The sequence below is a fragment of the Myotis nattereri genome, assembly GCF_964212035.1.
Source record: "Myotis nattereri genome assembly, chromosome: 1".
NCBI classification, from domain to species: domain Eukaryota; kingdom Metazoa; phylum Chordata; class Mammalia; order Chiroptera; family Vespertilionidae; genus Myotis; species Myotis nattereri.
Genome location: NC_138075.1, coordinates 22,348,350 through 22,368,107, shown reverse-complemented (window position 1 = coordinate 22,368,107; position 19,758 = coordinate 22,348,350). Strand labels below are relative to the sequence as shown.

At 39.7% G+C, this 19,758-nt stretch overlaps 1 protein-coding gene across 1 annotated transcript in view; it reads left to right on the top strand.

Moving 5' to 3' along the window:
• The window catches only part of GPATCH2L (G-patch domain containing 2 like), a 52,333-nt gene that overhangs the window by 12,599 nt on the left and 19,976 nt on the right, over positions 1–19,758 (top strand). The window contains exons 3-8 of the mRNA XM_081101654.1: positions 4,025–4,089; positions 7,149–7,325; positions 9,090–9,166; positions 12,745–12,812; positions 14,181–14,220; positions 17,042–17,127. Of these exons, the coding sequence (XP_080957780.1) occupies positions 4,025–4,089; positions 7,149–7,325; positions 9,090–9,166; positions 12,745–12,812; positions 14,181–14,220; positions 17,042–17,127 (513 nt within the window). The remainder of the gene's footprint in view (positions 1–4,024; positions 4,090–7,148; positions 7,326–9,089; positions 9,167–12,744; positions 12,813–14,180; positions 14,221–17,041; positions 17,128–19,758) is intronic.

Below are 19,758 nucleotides of genomic sequence, written 5' to 3'. Positions count from 1 at the left end.
TTTATTTGTTCATTTATATTGTTCTTCAGATTCCACTTATAAGTGAAATCATATGGTATTTGTTTTTCTCTGACTGGCTTATTTCACTGAGCATAATACTCTCTAGGTCAGTGGTTCTCAACCTTCCTAATGTTGTGGTGACCCCCAACCATAAAATTATTTTCGTTGCTACTTCATAACTGTAATTTTGCTACTATTATGAATCATAATGTAAATATCTGATATGCAGGATGTATTTTCATTGTTACAAATTGAACATAATTAAAGCATAGTGATTAATCACAAAAACAATATGTAATTACATATGTGTTTTCCGATGGTCTTAGGCGACCCCTGTGAAAGGGTCGTTTGACCCCCAAAGGGGTCGCGACCCACAGGTTGAGAACCGCTGTTCTAGGTCATCCATGCTGTCCCAAATGCTAAGATTTTATGCTTTTTTATGTCCTAGTAACAATTCATTGTATATGTATACTACAGCATATATATATATATATATACATATACATAAATATATGTATATATATATGTGTGTGTGTGCGTGTGTGTGTGTGTGTGTGTGTGTGTATTTCAGAGAGGAAGGAAAAGAGAGAGAGAGACAGAAACTTCAAGGATGAGAGAGAATCACCGATGAGAATCACCGATCGGCTGCCTCCTGCACTGCCCCGCAACCTGGGCACGTACCCCCCCGCCAACTGGAATCGAACCCAGGATCCTTCAGTCTGCAGGCCCAATGCTCTATCCACTGAGCCAAACTGGCCAGGGCTGTACTACTGCTTTTTTATCTACTAATGTATTGATGGACGGCTTGGCTATTGTAAAGAATACTGCGATGTGCGTAGGGCTGCATATATTCTTTCGAATTTGAGTTTCTTCAGATATATACCCAGAAGTGGAATTGCTGAGTCATAAAGCACTTCTATTTTTAATTTTTTGAGTAACCTCCATATTGTTTTCCAAAGTGGCTGTACCAGTCTGTATTCCTACCAGTGCATTAGGGTTCCCTTTTCTTCATATCCTTACCAACACTTGTTTGTTGATTTATTGATGATAGTCATTCTGACAGGTATGAGATGAGAGCTCATTTCATTTTTAATGTGCATTTCTCTGATGATTAGTGATGTTGAGCATCTTTTCATGTGTCTATTGGCCATCTGTATGTACTCTTTGGAGATGATTTATTTTAAAATCATAATCTCTGAGCCATAAATGAAGGAAGGCTGCAGGACTGGACAACTGTGGCCTATGACTTGGAAGGGGAAATATTTGGTTCTACTTTATAGCTAGCACTACATTTTGCATGTTGTATCCTAGTGTTTATATGCAAATATGACATAACTTCCTGGTATTTTTCTTTTTGGTAAATTATACTATAAAGAAATTTCTTACATACCATTAGATTTCTACAATACAAGTGCTTCTGAGGGGATAGATTTAACAGATGCTGTCAAATGAAATAGTCCTTTCCAGATACTGATGGAATGATGGTACTTTTATGTAATAAGTGTTCTGCAAGACATAAGTCATTTTCCTGGTAAAGAAAATATCTCCTTTGATCATAACCTTAAAACCCTGGTGATAGTCCTATATGATATCATTACCATTACTCTAATTAACTGCATATAGAAATTTATAGAAGAGAGTAATGCAAGCTAATCTTTTAAGAACAGCGAGTTTCCTTAAATGCTGTTGACAAAAGTAGAAAATATACAGTGACAGGAAGGTTTTAGGTTATCAACACCTTTCTTCACCCAACATCTTTCTTTGAGCTTGTCTCCTTTATTTAGAATATGAGGAGAGAATGAAATCCATGGGAAAAAAGGACCAAGGAAGCACTGTATCTTGTACTTACCAGTGGTTGGGCAAGAATAGAGAAAAGAGTTGATAGATTTTGTAATAAAGCAACAGTTTTAATTTTTTAATTGGAAATATTTAAACAGAGGGGACCACAGACATTGCAGAGTTGAACTTGTAATACATGTAGAGCAGGGATCAGCAAGCTTCCGCTGTAAAGAGCCAGATAGTAAATAGTTTAGGGCTTTGTGGGCAGTTTGTTCTCCGTTGCAACTACTCAACTTTGTATTTGTGGTGTGAAAGAAGACATAGACCATATATAAATGAATGAGTGTGGCTGTATTCCAATAAAATTGTATTTATGAACACTGAAGTTTGGATTTCATATCTCCACATCTCACACGATGTTCTTTTGACAACCCCCGCCCCACAGGGATATAAAACTAAAAACCAAACAAAAGTAGGTAACTGGCTGTTGTTTGCTAACCTCTAAGTCTCAGTGCTACTGCTAGCCAATAAAGATTATAACACGATGGTAGAACAGAATATCTGTCCCATGGCCCACCCTCCTTCATATCAAGAGGAGTTAAAAATATAAAATTTGCTTTATTTTCGAGATAAAATAAGAACAATAAAGTAGTAGTATGATAGGATGTGTATGTAGTTAAGACTCAATGGAGTTAGGCCAGTAATATTTTTAGGAATTTGCTAAAAATACAAAAACAAAGCCAGTAAAGTAAGTTCAGCAGCACAGTTCTTTGAACTGAGAAGTAGGAAGAATGCAGTAGTCTGTGAGGATGGCTTTTGGATTTAACTGCAGAATCTTTGAAAATTAATCTTTGAAGATTCTAAATCCATTTGAATCCAGTGGTATAGTTTTGTAAGACATTTCTTACAATGACACCTGAGAATGTTCCCACTTGTTCCCACAATAAAATAAAATGAAAGGACCTTTAAAGAAACTGGATATGTTTTATTGGTTTTTGCTGCAACAAATCTCTTAGGTCTAGTATTCAGAGACAAGCTTAAGTGAGGAGAGCATTGCTACTTAATTTACCCAACATTTTTAGGATTTAGTATTGCCAAAATATTTGGAAGTACTGCAAAATACAAAATATTTTCAGATTTTTGGTCCAGAAATGTAGGTTGGGATTTTCCCAAGCCTTATGCAGCATGGTGAAACTGTTTCTCTTTGCTTTGGTTTCTTCCATGTTCTAGAGCAGGTGAAAAAAATTAACTGCCTCGGAAGGAAATACTCCCAGTCATGGAAAAGCTAATATAAAGAATAGAGAATTTTTCTTGAACCAGATAAATCAAATGTAATGATTAGATGAAAGAAATACAGCCTCAGAAGAGGCAGAATCAATTGTTAGCAATGGCTCAGAAAAAGAAACTTACTAGATGGAACTCTATTCAGCAAACGGTTTATTTCAGCGGTTCTCAACCTGTGCGTCGCGACCCCTTTGGCGGTCGAATGACCCTTTGACAGGGGTCGCCTAAAACCATCGTGCATATCAGATACTTACATTACGATTCATAACAGTAGCAACATTACAGTTATGAAGTAGCAATAATTTTATGGTTGGGTCACAACATGAGGAACTGTATTTAAAGGGCCAGAAGGTTGAGAACCACTGTTTTATTTCAATGAGTTCGAATGGAATTTGTTTTTATGTTTTTATATCTTAACTTCCTTTTTGAAAATGAGTTTTATTGTATATGCTTGATATGAAGGAAGACATTAAATTTAGAAAATAATAACTTTTGTCATACTGATTTCCCCACCCCACACCCCCATTTATGGGTTTTTGCTTGCTGCTGTGTAAATGGGAGAAAACACTTGAGAGATGCTAGATGTCTTAAAGTTAGATAGCTTCATTTAAAACTGATAGTTGGTAATACTGAAAAAATAAAATTAGTTGATAAATTTGTAAATTTATGTTGTTTAATATACCACAACAGGTTGAGGTTATTTCTATGAGCCTTAATAAATAGCTTTCTAATGCTAAACTAACAAAGTGGCTTCAGATATTTTTAAAGTACTTTGAGATATAAATAAAAATTTTAAAATTCTTTTTAATAAACTTTTCCCTGTGACTTAACCATGACATTTACATTTCCGATTGGCTAATGAAATTAGGGAAACTTTTGATTTGAAAACCAGAAGAACATTAGACAGTGCTTTTTATTTGGAGCTGATGTGTTCTCTCTGTTTTACTCTCTTTTTTTTCAGTGAAACCAGCAGTGTATGTAGCAGCAGTGACACAGGGCTCTTTACCAACGATGAAGGACGGCAAGGTAATCTTGATCCCAGCTTTAGGAAGATTCTAATGATTATAGGAGTGAGTCACTGAGAATATGGTGATTGTCGATAGCAGCGGTTCTCTAACTTTAGGGCATGTAAGAGCCACCTGGCTATTATTGTAGCCAATAGAAAGATGTTTGAGCCAAAAACCTGGATATATGGATTTAGTCTTGACTTTGTCATTATTGAAGGCCTTGGGCAAATGAAATAACTTCTTGACGTAAACCTTGGGGGACTATATTATTTGTCTCTGGTTAGTTTTTTTCCTGATAGCTTGGATTGCTAGTGTCAAGATGATTTTCTGTCCCATTAATGAGGTACCAAGGAAAAAACAAGGTATGGGATACATTCTTTATTCGCCTATTATGAGAAATTCAACTATAGCAAGAGATCCCTCAGAAACAGCTATAAACATTATATTTTATATAATATATATATTTTAAATATAATGTTACATACAATAAACATTTCAAAAAAAGGTTTGAAATATAATAATATTTCTAAAACTGTGCTAACATAGTATAAATAGAGGCCCGGTGCACAAAAATTTGTGCACTGGGGGAGGGGGTCCCTCAGCCCGGCCTGTGCCCTCTCGCAGTCTGGGACCCCTCGGGAGATAATGACCTGCTGGCTTAGGCCCGCTTCCGGGTGGCAGAGGGCAGGCCCAATCCCTAGGTGCAGCCCCTGGTCGGGCTCAGAGCAGGGCCGATTGAGAGTTGGGGCGCAGCCCCCTGTCATGCACAGAGCAGGGCGGATTGGGAGGTTGCGATGCCACCCCCAGTCACGCTCAGGGTAGGGCCGATTGGGGGATTGGGGCACCGCCCCCTGTCACACTCAAGGCAGGGTCGATGGGGAGGTTGTGGCGCCACCCCCTGTCACGCACAGAGCAGGGTCAATCAGGGGGTTGGGGCGCCTTCCCCTGTCACGAACAGAGCAGGGCGGATAGGGAGGTTGTGGCCCCGCCCCCTGTCACACACAGAGCTGCAGGGTGATCAGGGGGTTTGGGCGCTGCCCCCTGTCACGCTGATCCCAGTGCCGGGAGGCCTCGCGGCTCTGCTGATCCCGGTGCTGGGAGGCATATTACCCTTTTACTATATAGGATAGAGGCCTGGTGTACGGTTGGGGCTGGCTGGTTTGCCCTGAAGGGTGTCCTGGATCAGGGTGGGGGTCCCCACTGGGGTGCCTGGCCAGCCTGGATGAGGGGATGATGGCTGTTTGCAGCTGGTCACACACCTTCAGGGTGGGGGTCCCCACTGGGGTGCCTGGCCAGTCTGGGTGAGGGGCTGAGGGCTGTTTTCAGGCTGGCGGGTGACTGAAGCTCCCAGCTGCTCCTTTTTTTCGTGTTTTTTTTTTTCATTCTGGGCCAGCTTTAGCTCTGGCTCCAGCTCTGAGGCCTCTGCTGCTGAAAGCAGGTATCTGGTTTGTTTGGGTTCTATAATCGAAGCACTGTATGAACTCCAGCTCTGAGATCCAGGCTGGCTGAAAGTAGGTTTCTGGGGTTTTGTTTAGCTTCTATATTTGTAACAGTGTTTCAAACTGTATGCTCAGAGGCTGGCAAGGCAGGTGGGGAACGTTGGTTTCCTCCGTCACTGAAGCAAGGAAGCCTCATGTTAGCTTCAAGCTGCCTGGCTGCCGGCTGCCATCTTGGCTGGCAGTTAATTTGCATATCACCCTGATTAGCCAATGGGAAGGGTAGTGGATGTACGACTAATTACCATGTTTCTCTTTTATTAGATAGGATATCACAAAAGTTGTAGGAGATATTAAAAATCTGAAATAACAGGATTACTTCTATATTCTAAAATGTTTTATTTCTCTGGCTCTATTTTTGTTCATCAGTTAATGTTGTTCATTATATTCCACAAATGAGTGAGATCATGTGATATTTATCTTTCTCTGACTGGCTTATTTCACTTGGCATAATGCTCTGCAGGTCCATCAATGCTGTTGCAAATGATAAGAGTGCCTTCTTTCTTACAGCAGTGTAGTATTTTCCATTGTGTAGATATACCACAGTTTTCTAATTCACTCATCTCTGATGGACACTTGGGCAGTTTCCAAATCTTAGCTATTGTGAATTGTGCTGCTATGAACATAGAGGTGCATATATCCTTTTTTACTGGTGTTTCTGATTTCTTGGGATATGTTCCTGGAAGTGGGATTACTGGGTCAAATGGGAGTTCCATTTTTAATTTTTTTGAGGAAACTCCATACTGTTTTCCACAGTGGCTGCACCAGTCTGTATCCTCACCAGCACTTGTCGTTTGTTGATGATAGCTGTTCTGACAGGTGTGAGATGGTACCTCATTGTCGTTTTGATTTGCATCTTTCGGATGATTAGTGACTTTGAGCATGTTTTCATATGTCTCTTGGCCTTCTGCATGTCCTCTTTTGAAAAATGTCTATTTAGGTCCTTTGCCCGTTTTTTGATTGGATTCTTTATTTTCCTTTTCTTAAGTTGTATGAGTTCCCTATAAATTTTGGAGATTACACCCTTATTGGAGATAACATTGGCAAATATGTTCTCTCATGCAGTGGCTTTCTTATTGAGAAACAGCTAGTTTTGAATTGAGAAACATTTGTGGGCTTTGAATCCCAAAGTTCATTTATGCCCCTGAGAATGGTAGGAGGCAGTTTATTTTTGTGGTAAAGGCTTTGGAGTTAGTCAGGCTTTGAGTTCAAATCCTGGCTTCATCATATACCACCTGACCTTGACTTCTTTGGACTTTAGTTGCTTCATTTGTAAGTTGGAGTTAGTGTAAGGTTTGGAAGAAATAACATATTTACAGATTTTTAGCATGGGTCGTGGTAGGTGTAAGGGCTCAGTACTAGTAAGTGGCAGCTTTATTTTTGTGCTATTAAAAGCATTCCAGTTTGATATCCCAGTTTTCATCATAATATGGATCAAGAAGAAGGATCAAAACAGTTTTTTGTACTTTGACTTTATTTAAAAGTATTATTAAACCTATAGCACTGAGAATTTATTTTCCCATTTGGTTTTTAATAGAGCATGTTAATATTCCAGCTTATGAAAACGATCTCTTTATTTTAGGGGATGATGAGCAGAGTGATTGGTTCTATGAAGGAGAATGTGTCCCAGGATTCACTGTCCCTAATCTTCTGCCCAAGTGGGCTCCTGATCATTGCCCTGAAGTAGAAAGAATGGATTCTGGACTGGATAAACTTTCAGACTCCACATTCCTTTTACCTTCTCGGCCAGCTCAACGAGGTGAGTTCTGAGGAGACCAAAATATACTTCACGCTTTTATGGTTCTCTTTGGGGAGAATCATCCAACGGTATACATACTCCTTCCTTTAAGCATGTATTAACTATCTGAATTTTGGAGCTGGTCCAAAGATTTTTCTAGAGGATTCAAGCGTGGGTCTCGAAGCTTGAGGTTCTCTTTATTCTTACCTAAATCAATATCCTGAAGGAAAGGGCATTCCTTCAGCTTGCCGTTGCCATTTGTGCCAGATTTAGGAAGTGTGTCATGGCTGTTTATCCTGCTGTGACTGATGGGCTACTGAGTGCTCACTGGAAGCCTGAAGCACTGGGTCTTAGAAGAGAACAGATTTCAGTAAGAACATTCACATACAAGTTACAGTGGCTTTTAATAAAATATACGTTTTTATTGATTTCAGGAGAGGAGTGGAGATGGAGAGAGAGATAGAAACATCAACGATGAGAGAGAATCATTGATTGGCTGCCTGTGCACGCCCCCTACAGGGGATTGAACCCACAACCTGGGCATATGCCCTTGACTGGAATCGAATACGGGACCTTTCAGTCCGCAGGCTGACTCTCTATCCACTGAGCCAAACTGGCTAGGGCACAGTGGCATTTTTTGAATGGATGATTTAAAAATATTCTTTAAATTTAAAAAATTCTCTTATTGTGGGTTTTAGCACAAATACACATTCCTTCCCTTTGCTTTTCCTTCAATGATGAAGTAGCAGGGTAGAGTGGAAGGAGCTGAGGACAGGGAGAAGGAAATGTGATAATACTGTCTGGGAGTGTCTAGCTCTCTGACTGACAGTCACCTCATTTCCTTGGGGTCTCAGGGTTATTTAAGATATTGATCAATGATTCTCTCTCAACATTGAACAATACTGTTTCAGAGGTTTCTTTTAGCTCTAAATTTATGATTGTAGAATTCTCAGTAGTTAATAATCAATTCAGTCAGATATCAAGTATTAGTTGAGCATCTGTTGGTGATAAGAATTTCACTAAGAGCTGTAAACTCCTGTAGCATTTCATTATGATGAATGTGGGTGGTTGAAAGGCCTTCTCAAAGAAATTGGTTCTTGATAAAGAGTACTCTCTGCCTGAGGAACATTGTGTGCTACCTTAATGATGTTTATCAAACATTTCCATGACCATGTCTAAAAGTTCTTTATGGACTAGTTAAAATACACACAAATAAGCAAGAATAGGAAGAAGAAGGAACTTAAAAATGGCCTATAATCCCATAGCCAGAGACAGTGTCATTGATGACATTTTGGTGTGGTTCTTCTAGTTGTCTTTTCTATGTGTAAAACACATACAGCAGTCAGAAAAATGGGGTTGGATTATACATGCTATTTTTACCATTATTTCATGAATTAGAATGGCTTTGAGCAATAACTAGCATTTAACTTGTAGTTATAAATTGTTGATAATACCTCATATATTTTAGGTTTTTTTTAGTTTATTAGTACGTTCCATGTGCTATTTCATTTGGTTTCAAACATCCTTATAAGATAGGACTGAGCAAGCGGATAGCCCTCTTTTACAGATATGGATGCCTAGGTCAAAGGTTAGTGACATGCCTGAGATCACTACTGGTGACAAAGACTTGGAGATAGTAAATCCTTGACAAATAGCCTGGTGATACTAGTTTAAGGGTCAATCTAGTAGATCCTGGGTGAGAAGGACTCTAGTCTCCTGGAAGCATGTCATTGCTAATGAATCTTCTACATTCAGTTACTGAGGACTGCCTTTGTTTTGTTTCAGGGTACCATTCTCGCTTGAATCGTCTGCCTGGAGCTGCTCGATGTCTCAGAAAGGGGCGAAGGAGGCTTGTTGGGAAGGTGATGGCTCTTAGTGTTTACAGGCTCCGTGGGAGGATAATATTCTTTTGGGGATTTGTGTGCCCTCTTGATAATCAAAGGTGCTGCAGAGCACCCTGGAGTTAATTAAGCCAACTGGAATATTTTGCAAGTTCATAGAGTGAACGTTATGTAGATATGGATGGATAAACACATAAAGGATGAAGTTTAATTCATATAGAACTTCTGACAGCAAACACTGTCATTATGACAGTATCTGCTGCCTATAAATCTACAGGCCGGATCTTTCTCTATTCTGTTTTTTTTATGAATCTTATATGATTATTATGTAAGTTAAAACACTCTTGACTTCTTCATGACTCTTCCTGAATTCATGGGTGCTTCTTCTGTCCTGTCTTTGGTCTTTTACTCTAAAATTCTTAAAAAGAAAAAACGTACCAAATTTCAAAACCCCCTCACTAGCCGTGAGGGAGGAATATCTACTTACTCAGGTCTGCCTTTTCCAGTGACTGTGATGGGCACTCACTTCATTAATCCTCCCAACAACCTTGAAAAAAGGTGCTATTCCCCTTTAGCAGGTGAGAAAAACTTGGGTTCAAAGACGTTCAGTAATGTCTGATGTTATCCAGATAGATAGAAGTGGCAGAGTAGAGAGTTGAACCTAGGTCTACTTCTCTTTTTTATTTAAATTTAAAAAATTATTTTTTACTTTAGCTTTGAGATTGAATATAGGTTAAGATTGGAGCTCATACCCAGTCAGAGAAGATGGTGGTGGGCAAAGAGTGAGAAAGAGCGAGGCATTTTAGAGCATTAATTAGTTGGTTTACTCAGTAAGCATTTAGAATGCCTATGTTGCAGGCTCTGTGCCAACCTGGTTATACTAGTACTAGAGGCCCAGCGCACGAAATTCGTGCACTCGGGGGTGGGGGGTGTCCCTCAGACCGGCCTGCACCCTCTCACAGTCTGGGAGCCCTTGGGGGATGTCCAACTGATGGTTCAGTCCTGCTCCCTGTGGAGAGTGGGTCTAAGCCAGCAGTCGGACATCCTTAGCGCTGCCACAGAGGCGGGAGAGGCTCCTGCCACCACTGCTGCGCTCGCCAGCCATGAGCCCGGCTTCTGGCTGAGTGGTGCTCCCCCTGTGGGAGCTCACTAACCACCAGGGAGCAGCTCCTGTGTTGAGTGTCTGCCCCCTGCTGGTCAGTGCGCATCATAGCAACTGGTCATTCTGCTGCTCGATCTATTTGCATATTAGGGTTTTATTATATAGGATAGTAGTCAGAGCCACAGTCTGGCTTACGTCAGAGAGTTGCTATCTTATAATTTAATCAGGGAATTGTTTTTTTGAAGTTTTAGTCAAAATAAATGAGGCTGTTTTCATTATATGTATTCATCTATGAGAATCCAGATAAACTTAGATTCTTTATATCTTTAAATTCAATTTCAAATGTTTAATTAGAAAGACATTTGATTATTGGGAGAACGATGCCTTCTTTTGGGTTACTCATTTTCCCGACAATAAAAAGCTGCCTTTGTTGTTCTGGGTGCATATTCTTGACAGCTAGCAGGGTATAAGTGAGTACATGGGGGTGGAGGGAAGCAGGAGCTTGGCAGTGGGAAACAGAGTGATGGTTTGATCTTTTTCTCTTTATTGGTTAAACTTGACAAAAGTTTTCCCCTACCACCTACCTTACTTTGTTTCAGCTCCTATAAAAATAAGAACCTTTCACTTCCATGGAAGTAAATCAGTTCAACTTGAAGGCTTCCTTAGGTTTGCCTGCAAGAAAACTAGGGCCTTTTGGATGTCTCTAAGGATTGCAAATGAATAGAATAATATTTACTTGTTTAATTCATCTTCATCACCTTAAAGGGATATTTGTCATTTCTAGCAGAGGTCACTGTTCTGCTTCCCTCTCCCCCCCTCCCCATGCCTCTTCTTTTTTTCTAAATTGTAATCATAAATAATGAGTTTCATTCACAGCTCCCTGCTAGCGAGCTGCTAATTACGCCAAGTACTGCTTGTAATTTACATAGTAATAAACTGTAAATTTAAACATTACGGCACTTTAAGTTAATAATTTTTTTTGCTGTAACAAATAGCTCATTTTTCACTCATCTTTTCCCTTGGCCCCACTACCGTGGCTGTTTCTGTGACCAGGAGGCACAGGTATAGGGATGAAGAGTATGAAGAATACAGTATGTTAAACCTTTTCATTTACCTCCACTCCTGCACAAAATCTGACCTCAAATTGATTTTTCATTAGCTGGTTCTTCTAAAATGTGTATCCTAATATTTAAGCTAATTATGCACATAGATGAATACAGATAATAATATTTGTCCAGAAACAAATGCATTTGAGTAGCAGGTTTGACATTCTTGACATGCATGCCCTATGACTTACTCTCATCTTAGCACTTACTCATATGTGTATAGCTCTTATTTATACACTGTTGGTATGCTTCCCCAGGCACTGTGATAGATACTCATTGTAAATATGCTCACGTTAAATGAAGGGTGAGTGCCTTCTGCCATTTTCCAGTTTTTTTGGAGATGATTAGGTTTTGAATTGCTTGTAGTATTAGGGTAACATTTCATGTTGCAAATTCGAAAACCCCAAATTTAGGAAACAATTTATGCAAACTTCTGTTTCTTGTTTTAAGAGATGACATTTAACAGACAAAATACAGGTGACAGTTTTTGTAAGTTGCAAAAATCCTTTGCTATGTATATACATTTACTCAGTAGATATTTAGGTGTTACTAGTGAGGACTCTGTAAATGGATGTGCTGCTGGTCTGTTCAAAATGAGCTGGGTTGAATTTTTTTTAAAAAGTGTTTTTATTTCTATATACTTAAATATCTCCAGGAAATATTACTATTATAAAATACTATATATAGTAAACCATGTTTATAACAACTTTTTTGAAAGACTAAAGAAAAGTAAGTCTAGGGTAACATGAAATACTTTTTAAAAAAATTGAGTTTAAGAGAGAGAGGAAGGGAGATGGAGAGAGAGAGAGATTGGTTGCCTCTGCACACACCCCAACTGGGCTGGGGATCGAACTTGGGACCCCGGTAAATGCCCTAACTGGGAATTGAACTGCAACCCTCCAGTGCATGGAATGCTCCCAGTGGTCGGCAAACTGCGGCTCGTCAAACTGCAGCTCGCGAGCCACATGTGGCTCTTTGGCCCCTTCAGTGTGGCTCTTCCACAAAATACCGGCTCTTCCATAAAATACTGACTTCTGCGCGTGGGCCACGAAGTTTCAGTCGCACTGTACTGTACGTGCGCGTCTGCACGTCGCATTTTGTGGAAGAGCCACACTCAAGGGGCCAAAGAGCCGCATGTGGCTCGCGAGCTGTGGTTTGCCGACCACGGCTGTAACCAGTTGAGCCACACTGACCAGTGCAACATGAAATACTTGTAAGTTAGATTCTCATAAAAATAAATATACTTGCTGTTGGATTTTAAGATTGACATTTGACATGTGCCTTTGAAGTTGCTGGTACATTTATGAGAAAGTGTGAGATTGATGACAGGTTGTGCTTCATATATTTGTTTCTGTGGTTAGATGACACTCTTGTCTTCCTTGTTTTTTCAGGAGACCAGCATAAGTACTTTGGGTACTGAGAGGATAGGCCACATCATTAGTGACTCCCGGCAGAAAGAGTAAGTGCTTATGTATTTACTGGATATTCTAATCTGTTCCTTGGAGAAGGAAGAAGGGGAACGTTTTATAAAGGAACCTAGAAATCTGACTTTAGAGATGAAAGAGGAGGTTTTTTTTTTAATACTATATTTTTATTTATTTCAGAGAGGAATGGAGAGGGGGAGAGAGAAACATCAATGATGAGAGAGAATCATTGATTGGCTGCCTCCTGCACAACCCCTACTGGGAATCGAGCCCACAATCCAGGCCAGTGCCTTTGACCAAAATCCAACCCTGGCCCCTTCAGTTCGCCGGCCGACGCTCTATCCACTGAGTAAAACCAGCTAGGGCCTGCAAGAGGAGATCTTAATAGTCAACATGGGTAATGCCCTAAACCTATGAGAATTACTATTTTTTTCCTTTCTAGACTAGTTTTTATTTCTTTGCTTTTTATATGTATAGGTGCTGCATTTTAAAAGTAGCCTCCAATGAAGATGCTACATTTTAAACTCATTTTTCTGTCTCTTAAAATTGTTTTTGTTCAAAATGGGTGATTGCGTCTAAATTTGCTTATATTCCCTTCTCATTTTTAGACCTCTATATAGAGAAATATTTTTTTTTGTCCTAACTACTGTGATAAGTACAACTAAAAAGCCTATGTATAGCTATGGGAAAGTCATTCCATCCCTTCTTGTGACAGCCTGTTCTCCTAACATGATTGGCTCTTTGATATTTCCTGAACACGTCATGGTCAGTACCCAGTTATGGTCTATACCAGTGATGGCGAACCTATGACACGCGTGTCAGAGGTGACATGCGAACTCATTTTTTTGTTTGATTTTTCTTTGTTAAATGGCATTTAAATATGTAAAATAAATATCAAAAATATAAATCTTTGTTTTACTATGGTTGCAAATATCAAAAAATTTCTATATGTGACACGGCACCAGAGTTAAGTTAGGGTTTTTCAAAATGCTGACACGCCGAGCTCAAAAGGTTCGCCATCACTGGTCTATACCTAACTAGCCTGGGTGAATTTTTAATGTACAAAATAGGCAAGATGTGCATGTAGGTTATGCCCTAGTTGAATTGGAGACCCTGTTGTCACTGCACAGCTGAGAGCATTGTTTTCACAGGCTAATCAAGGGTTTACTTGTAGAGTGTCCAGTCTTTTACATTCCATTACAAGGCTTTTCCTTTGAAGAGTTATTTTCTGCAAAAAGTTCAGACACATTAACATCTCTTTTCTCCTCTAATTCCATCTTTTCCATTTCTTTCTTTGTCTTCTCTTCATTATGCAAACATCTTTTTATCTTCTCCCTCCCTCTGTAATTTTCCTACTACTTCTTTTATTGTTTTCTTCACTGTTATTCTCTTCCTCTCTCTAGTGTCTGGTTACCATCAGCTGGGAAAAGGGAACGAAATCAGGTAAGGTCTTTTCTTTATTTTATCTCTATTTTATCACTTGATTTTCTTTTCTTAGTTGGTTCCATGGTGTAATGGTTAGCACTCTGGACTCTGATTTTCTTTTCTTTAAAAAGAATAAAGTGTTGGCTTCTGATTTTCCTTCCCTTTCTGCTTGTGCACATGAGGTAAGGTTCCTGTTCCCTATCTTGTTCTCATTTTCTTGGAGGACCGTTGCCCAAGAATAGGTACTCACTAATAAGACCTGTAGCTACTTGTTAAGTTCAGCTGTAATCTTTAGTTTATTACTTGTAACACATATTTCATAGGAATCCCATTTTTATTTTTATTTTGAACTTGGCAGTAAGAAATCAGAATGAACCTCATCTGCTTATTGTTTAGTTCAGCAGCAGACTCTTGTGCTGAGAAGTACACTGTTGAAGCCTACACATATGAAACAGAAGTCTACGTAGAGCTGCTTTGGGTGAAGTGGAGTTGAGGGCTTAGAGCCTTGCCCTCTTGGTCTTGTCCCTAGCTACCCACTGAGGGAGCCCTTGGCACATCTAGTCCTTTGTTGTAGGGGACATAATTTAAAAACTATTGATTGTGGCTATTGTTCTTTTATGTTTGAAGCTTTTGATTTTGGAAGAGAGGTTGCTTTATCTTGGTGATTAGTTATTAAATAGATGTAATCATTATATCAGACTTGTTATTTCATAGAAATAGAGTGAGGACAATGCTGAAGAATAATAATTGATATAAAAATATTAAGTAAATAGTGCAGGTGGTGGCCAAACATGGAAAAAGTCATTAAGGTCGTATGTGAAAGACTTTAGGGAACTCCAAGCTAGAGTGCTCATCATGGTTGCCTCAGAGGATCTAAAGGCAGAGGGGACCTTTGGGGATGTATTATTTACAGGTGAGGTTTAATCTGTTTGTCTCAAGTCATAGAGCTTGTAGAACTGCGACTGGAACCTCTGACACAGAGAACAGTTCCATAGTTTGTATTCTCTTAAGTTCTTTTGTAATGACCATTTGGAGTTCTTTCAGTCTTAAAATGTATTTAGTTCTGAAATTTTGGGGAGGTTTATTTATTGTGGAAAAAGTCTAAAGAAAGTAGCAAAAGTAAGGTACTTTTATGTATAGTGTCCCACTTGATCCTTGCAACCACCTTTTGAGGTCCATAGATGTTTTATAGATGATAAACTGAAATCCTATATAATAAAAGCCTAATATGCAAATTGACCCAGTGGTGGAATGACAGGTCACTATGATGAACACTGACCACCAGGGTGGCAGCGGGGGGTGGGGGGGGGAGGGGGGCAGCAAGTGGGCGGTGCTAGGCCAGCCAAGGCAGGTGTCAACAGGGGAGCCCCCAGTTGCCCCACCGGTTACCCCACAGATTGGCCCTGATCGCCGGCCAGGCCTAGGGACCCTACTGCAGTGGTCAGCAAACTCATTAGTCAACAGAGCCAAATATCAACAATATAATGATTGAAATTTCTTTTGAGAGCCAAATTTTTTAAACTTAAACTATATAGGTAGGTACATTGTTATTAACTTAATTAGAGTACTACTAAGCTGGCCTTTGCTAAAAACGTCCTCAGTCTGATGGAGGTACGTTTGCTGAGGTCAACCCCTTCCAACTCTCCCATCCACACTTGTCTTGTATACTTGTTTCGTCTATCTCCTTTCGTTCATCCTCTCTATATGGCCAAACCATCTCAACATACCTTTCTCAATCCTCGACACTATATCTTCTTTCACTCCCCAACGTTCCCTAAAATTAACTTAATAAAGTTTCAATTGCACTGTACATGTGTGCCCGCATGTGGTATTTTGTGGAAGAGCCACACTCAAGGGGCCAAAGAGCGGTTTGCCGACCACTGCCCTACTGGTGCACGAATTTTGTGCACCGGGCCTCTAGTTACTTGAAAGCAATGTTTCATTCAGCCCTCATAAAAGTCCTATAAAATAGGTAAGACAGAAAGCAGTACATTCATTTCCCAGGTGAGGATAGTAAAGCTTAAAGTGATTATGTAGTTTTTAATACATGACTGCTCAGATGGTAGACTGGAACTAAATATTCCAATTCTTAATGTAGTTCTGTTTTCACTACACTGTGCTGCTGGTATGTGCTAACCAGTTATTCACTGGAAACATTTGCCAGGATAAGGAAATGAAAAGGTAATTTTAGTAGTCTTCTAGGTAGTCTTCTTAGGCCCAAGGGGTGGTAATCAACAGATGTAAGTTTCCGTTATGTCAGTTATAAAGTACAGTTGACCCTTGAACAACATGCATATGAATTGTGCAGGTCTGCTTATACACAAATTAAAAACAAAACAAAACTGAAATGTATTTTCTTTATGATTTTCTGAATAAAATTTTTTTTCTTAGCCTTCTTGTAGGAATACAGTATATAATACACATAGCATATAAACTATATGTTAACAGACTGTTTATGTTATCAGCAAGGCTTCTGGTCAACAGTATGCTGTTAGTAGTTACGTTTTGGGGAAGTCAGAAGTTATACATGAATATTTGACCTGTGCTGGGGGTTGGTGCTCCTAACCGCCGTGTTTGTTCAAGGGTCCACTGTATTGTCCTCTGCCATTTAAGTAATTATTGTTTATCAGAAGTTTTTGGAAAAGAATAGTTTTTTGGGGTGGTAGATGAGCTGTGCTGGGTACACTGTTGGATGTGCAAAACCTTACTGAAGGGTGTCTGTGGGACAGCAAAGGAGTTGAATGGTCAAAGCGAAAAAGTAATCAAGTAGCAGGTTACTCTTTCCAATCATGTCTGTTTTGTATACGCTTTACTAAAATAATCTTATTTATTTTTGCAGTTTAATCCCCTCTCTCCCCTTTACTCCCTGGATGTTCTTGCTGATGCTTCTCACCGACGGTGTTCACCTGCACACTGCTCTGCCAGGTAATGGTCTTCTTGTGGCTATTTCTTCCAGACAATGCCATTTTTCTTTTTATAGCACCTTTTGAATTATGAAGTGTGTTTGTGTATAGTGTCCAGTTTGATCTTTACAACAGCCTTTTGAGGTCAATGGATGTTTTCAGATGTAGAAACTGAGGCAGAGTGGCAAGGTAACTTCCCTATGGTCATGTAACTAGTATGTGATTTAAGTTTCAACTTTGACCTAGTTTTCTGGCTCATATTTCATATTTCTTCTACAAGCCCCATCTTCAGAGAACATTATTAATGATCCTTGCCATGACCTGAAAAATTCTGCATAATCTGACTTCTGCCTGTATGTCCAAACCCCTTTCATAAACGTCTTTCTCCTCACTGGGGGAGGGATCCAGCTGCATCAGGGAGCTCCATTTTGTTCTTCAAAAGAAGCAACCCTTTTTTGCCTCTGAACCTTCACACGTGCTCCCTTTACTTGAACTGCCATCTTATAGCAGTTCCCAGGATTGGCTTTTTCTCATCTCAACGTCTTCAGGGAGGACCTCTTAGACCAGCCGTGGGCAAACTATGGCCCACGGGCCGGATCCGGCCCGTTTGAAATGAATAAAACTAAAAAAAAAAAGACTGTACCCTTTTACGTAATGATGTTTACTTTGAATTTATATTAGTTCACACAAACACTCCATCCATGCTTTTGTTCCGGCCCTCCGGTCCAGTTTAAGAACCCATTGTGGCCCTCGAGTCAAAGTTTGCCCACCCCTGTCTTAGACCATCCTATTTAAAGGGGCCACCTCTACCACTCTGCTTATTATCTGTTTCTTTTTTATTAGAGCTTTAACATCGTCTATATTAACTTTGTTTATTGGGCTCCCCCCCCACTAGACTATAAACTTAAGTGCAGGGACCTTGTTTTGTTCCCTGATATATCCCCAGCATCTAACGCAGAGTCTAGCACTTGCTAGGCATTTAGTATACATTTGTTAGGATGAATCCTGAGCCCACATGGTAGAATGAATTTAGCGCCTCTCAATATAAATTCTCTTAAGTTAGGTGACATGGAAAGTAAATACGGTTTTTATTGTAGCATCTCCTAGCAGGACTAATGTGTACAAAAGAGCAGTTAATAGGCTGAACCAAAGGACTTTTACTGTTTATAGTAGCACAGTGAATTTCTTTCCAAGGTTCTGATGATTTTCCCCCCTAATATGTTCTTAAATGGATGTGTTCATTACATTTGGGGTACAGAGTACACAAAGAAGTTATTCTTTCATGGATATAAGTAGAACTTCCACTATGGGCTATAACAATAAACTCTGTATCATAAACTGCTGCCAGACCTTCTAGGAGAAGTAGTATTTAAATGGGGAAAGCCTTTTGAAAAGAGAGACTATCACAAATGGTGTTACTAGGAAAGTGGAAAATTGTGGGACGATGATAAACTATACGGCCTTTTCTTCAGTAGATTGCAATTCATCATTCATTCATTCAACATTTGCTGACACCCTACTATGTGGCAGGGTCTTTGCTTAGGTAATATCTTAAGGAGCTCCTATTTTCATGGGAAAGTCAGGTGTGGAAATTGACAGTTGCAATATGGATTGATAAGTGCATAAAGGTGTGCACGACATTGATATGAAGCACAGAGGAGGGGCTTCAACTTAGAGGCTCAGGGAGGTTTTCTTAGAGGTGGTGTGTGCAAACTATCTTGGAAGACACAAAATTTCAATCCCTAAGTAAGCAATCCTCAAGCTTTTGTCTTGATACCAAATAAAATAATGGCCATGTATACTTTTTGCTAAGACTATAAAAAGCACTGTATCATGTCAGATGCTGGAAGTGGATTATTAGCCTTCTTTCCTTTACCTCTGCTACCTAGAGCTGTACTGTGCTCAGTATCCATGCTTTTATCAGGCTTGCTGTTGCCTTTAAAACCTCATTCCCCTGGAGTGAGTGTCAACTTCTTGTTTCTTTGTGTGTATCATTATCCATATCATTATTTTCCTTCTCTTGCTGGCAGTGCTTGTAGCTAGACTTGGAAACATAACAATGTCTAGGTTGTGCTTCTGGTGCACTCAGCTCTAGGGAAATGTTGCTTATTGCTCTCCACCATGGATAAAAGCAAGGGGAGAGAACGTGGACAATGATAGCTCATAGCTTGTCCTTCTAGACATCATTTCTAGGGTAGTGGATACAAAATGAGTTGACTGTATGAGGTTTTTTGGGAGAAAGGGAAGGTAAAGTGTTTAAACATAAATTTATTTTCTTAAATTTAATTTTTTGTATTAAATTGTTCCTATGTAGTCTAGCGGCACATAATTGTCCTCTTGTGGCTATTTCTTCCATACAGTGCCATGTATTACATATATATGGTGTGTTCATTCAAATTTTTTACTCATGAGGGTGCACACTTAATAAAGTTTGATGTAATCTATGGGGATGGTCAGCACAAGTGATCTCTATGCAGTTTTTAGAAAATGTGGATGATGGGACACTGAGCCCCTGGGGCTCCCTCTCCTTCCTTTGAAATAGTGGGGTTCCTACCCAGCAAGGGCTCAGTAGAGAAGAAGCAGTCTAGTTTCAGTGTGACTGAGGGATGAGATTGGATTCAGAACTGGATGGTGGGATTTGTGAAAAGTGGAC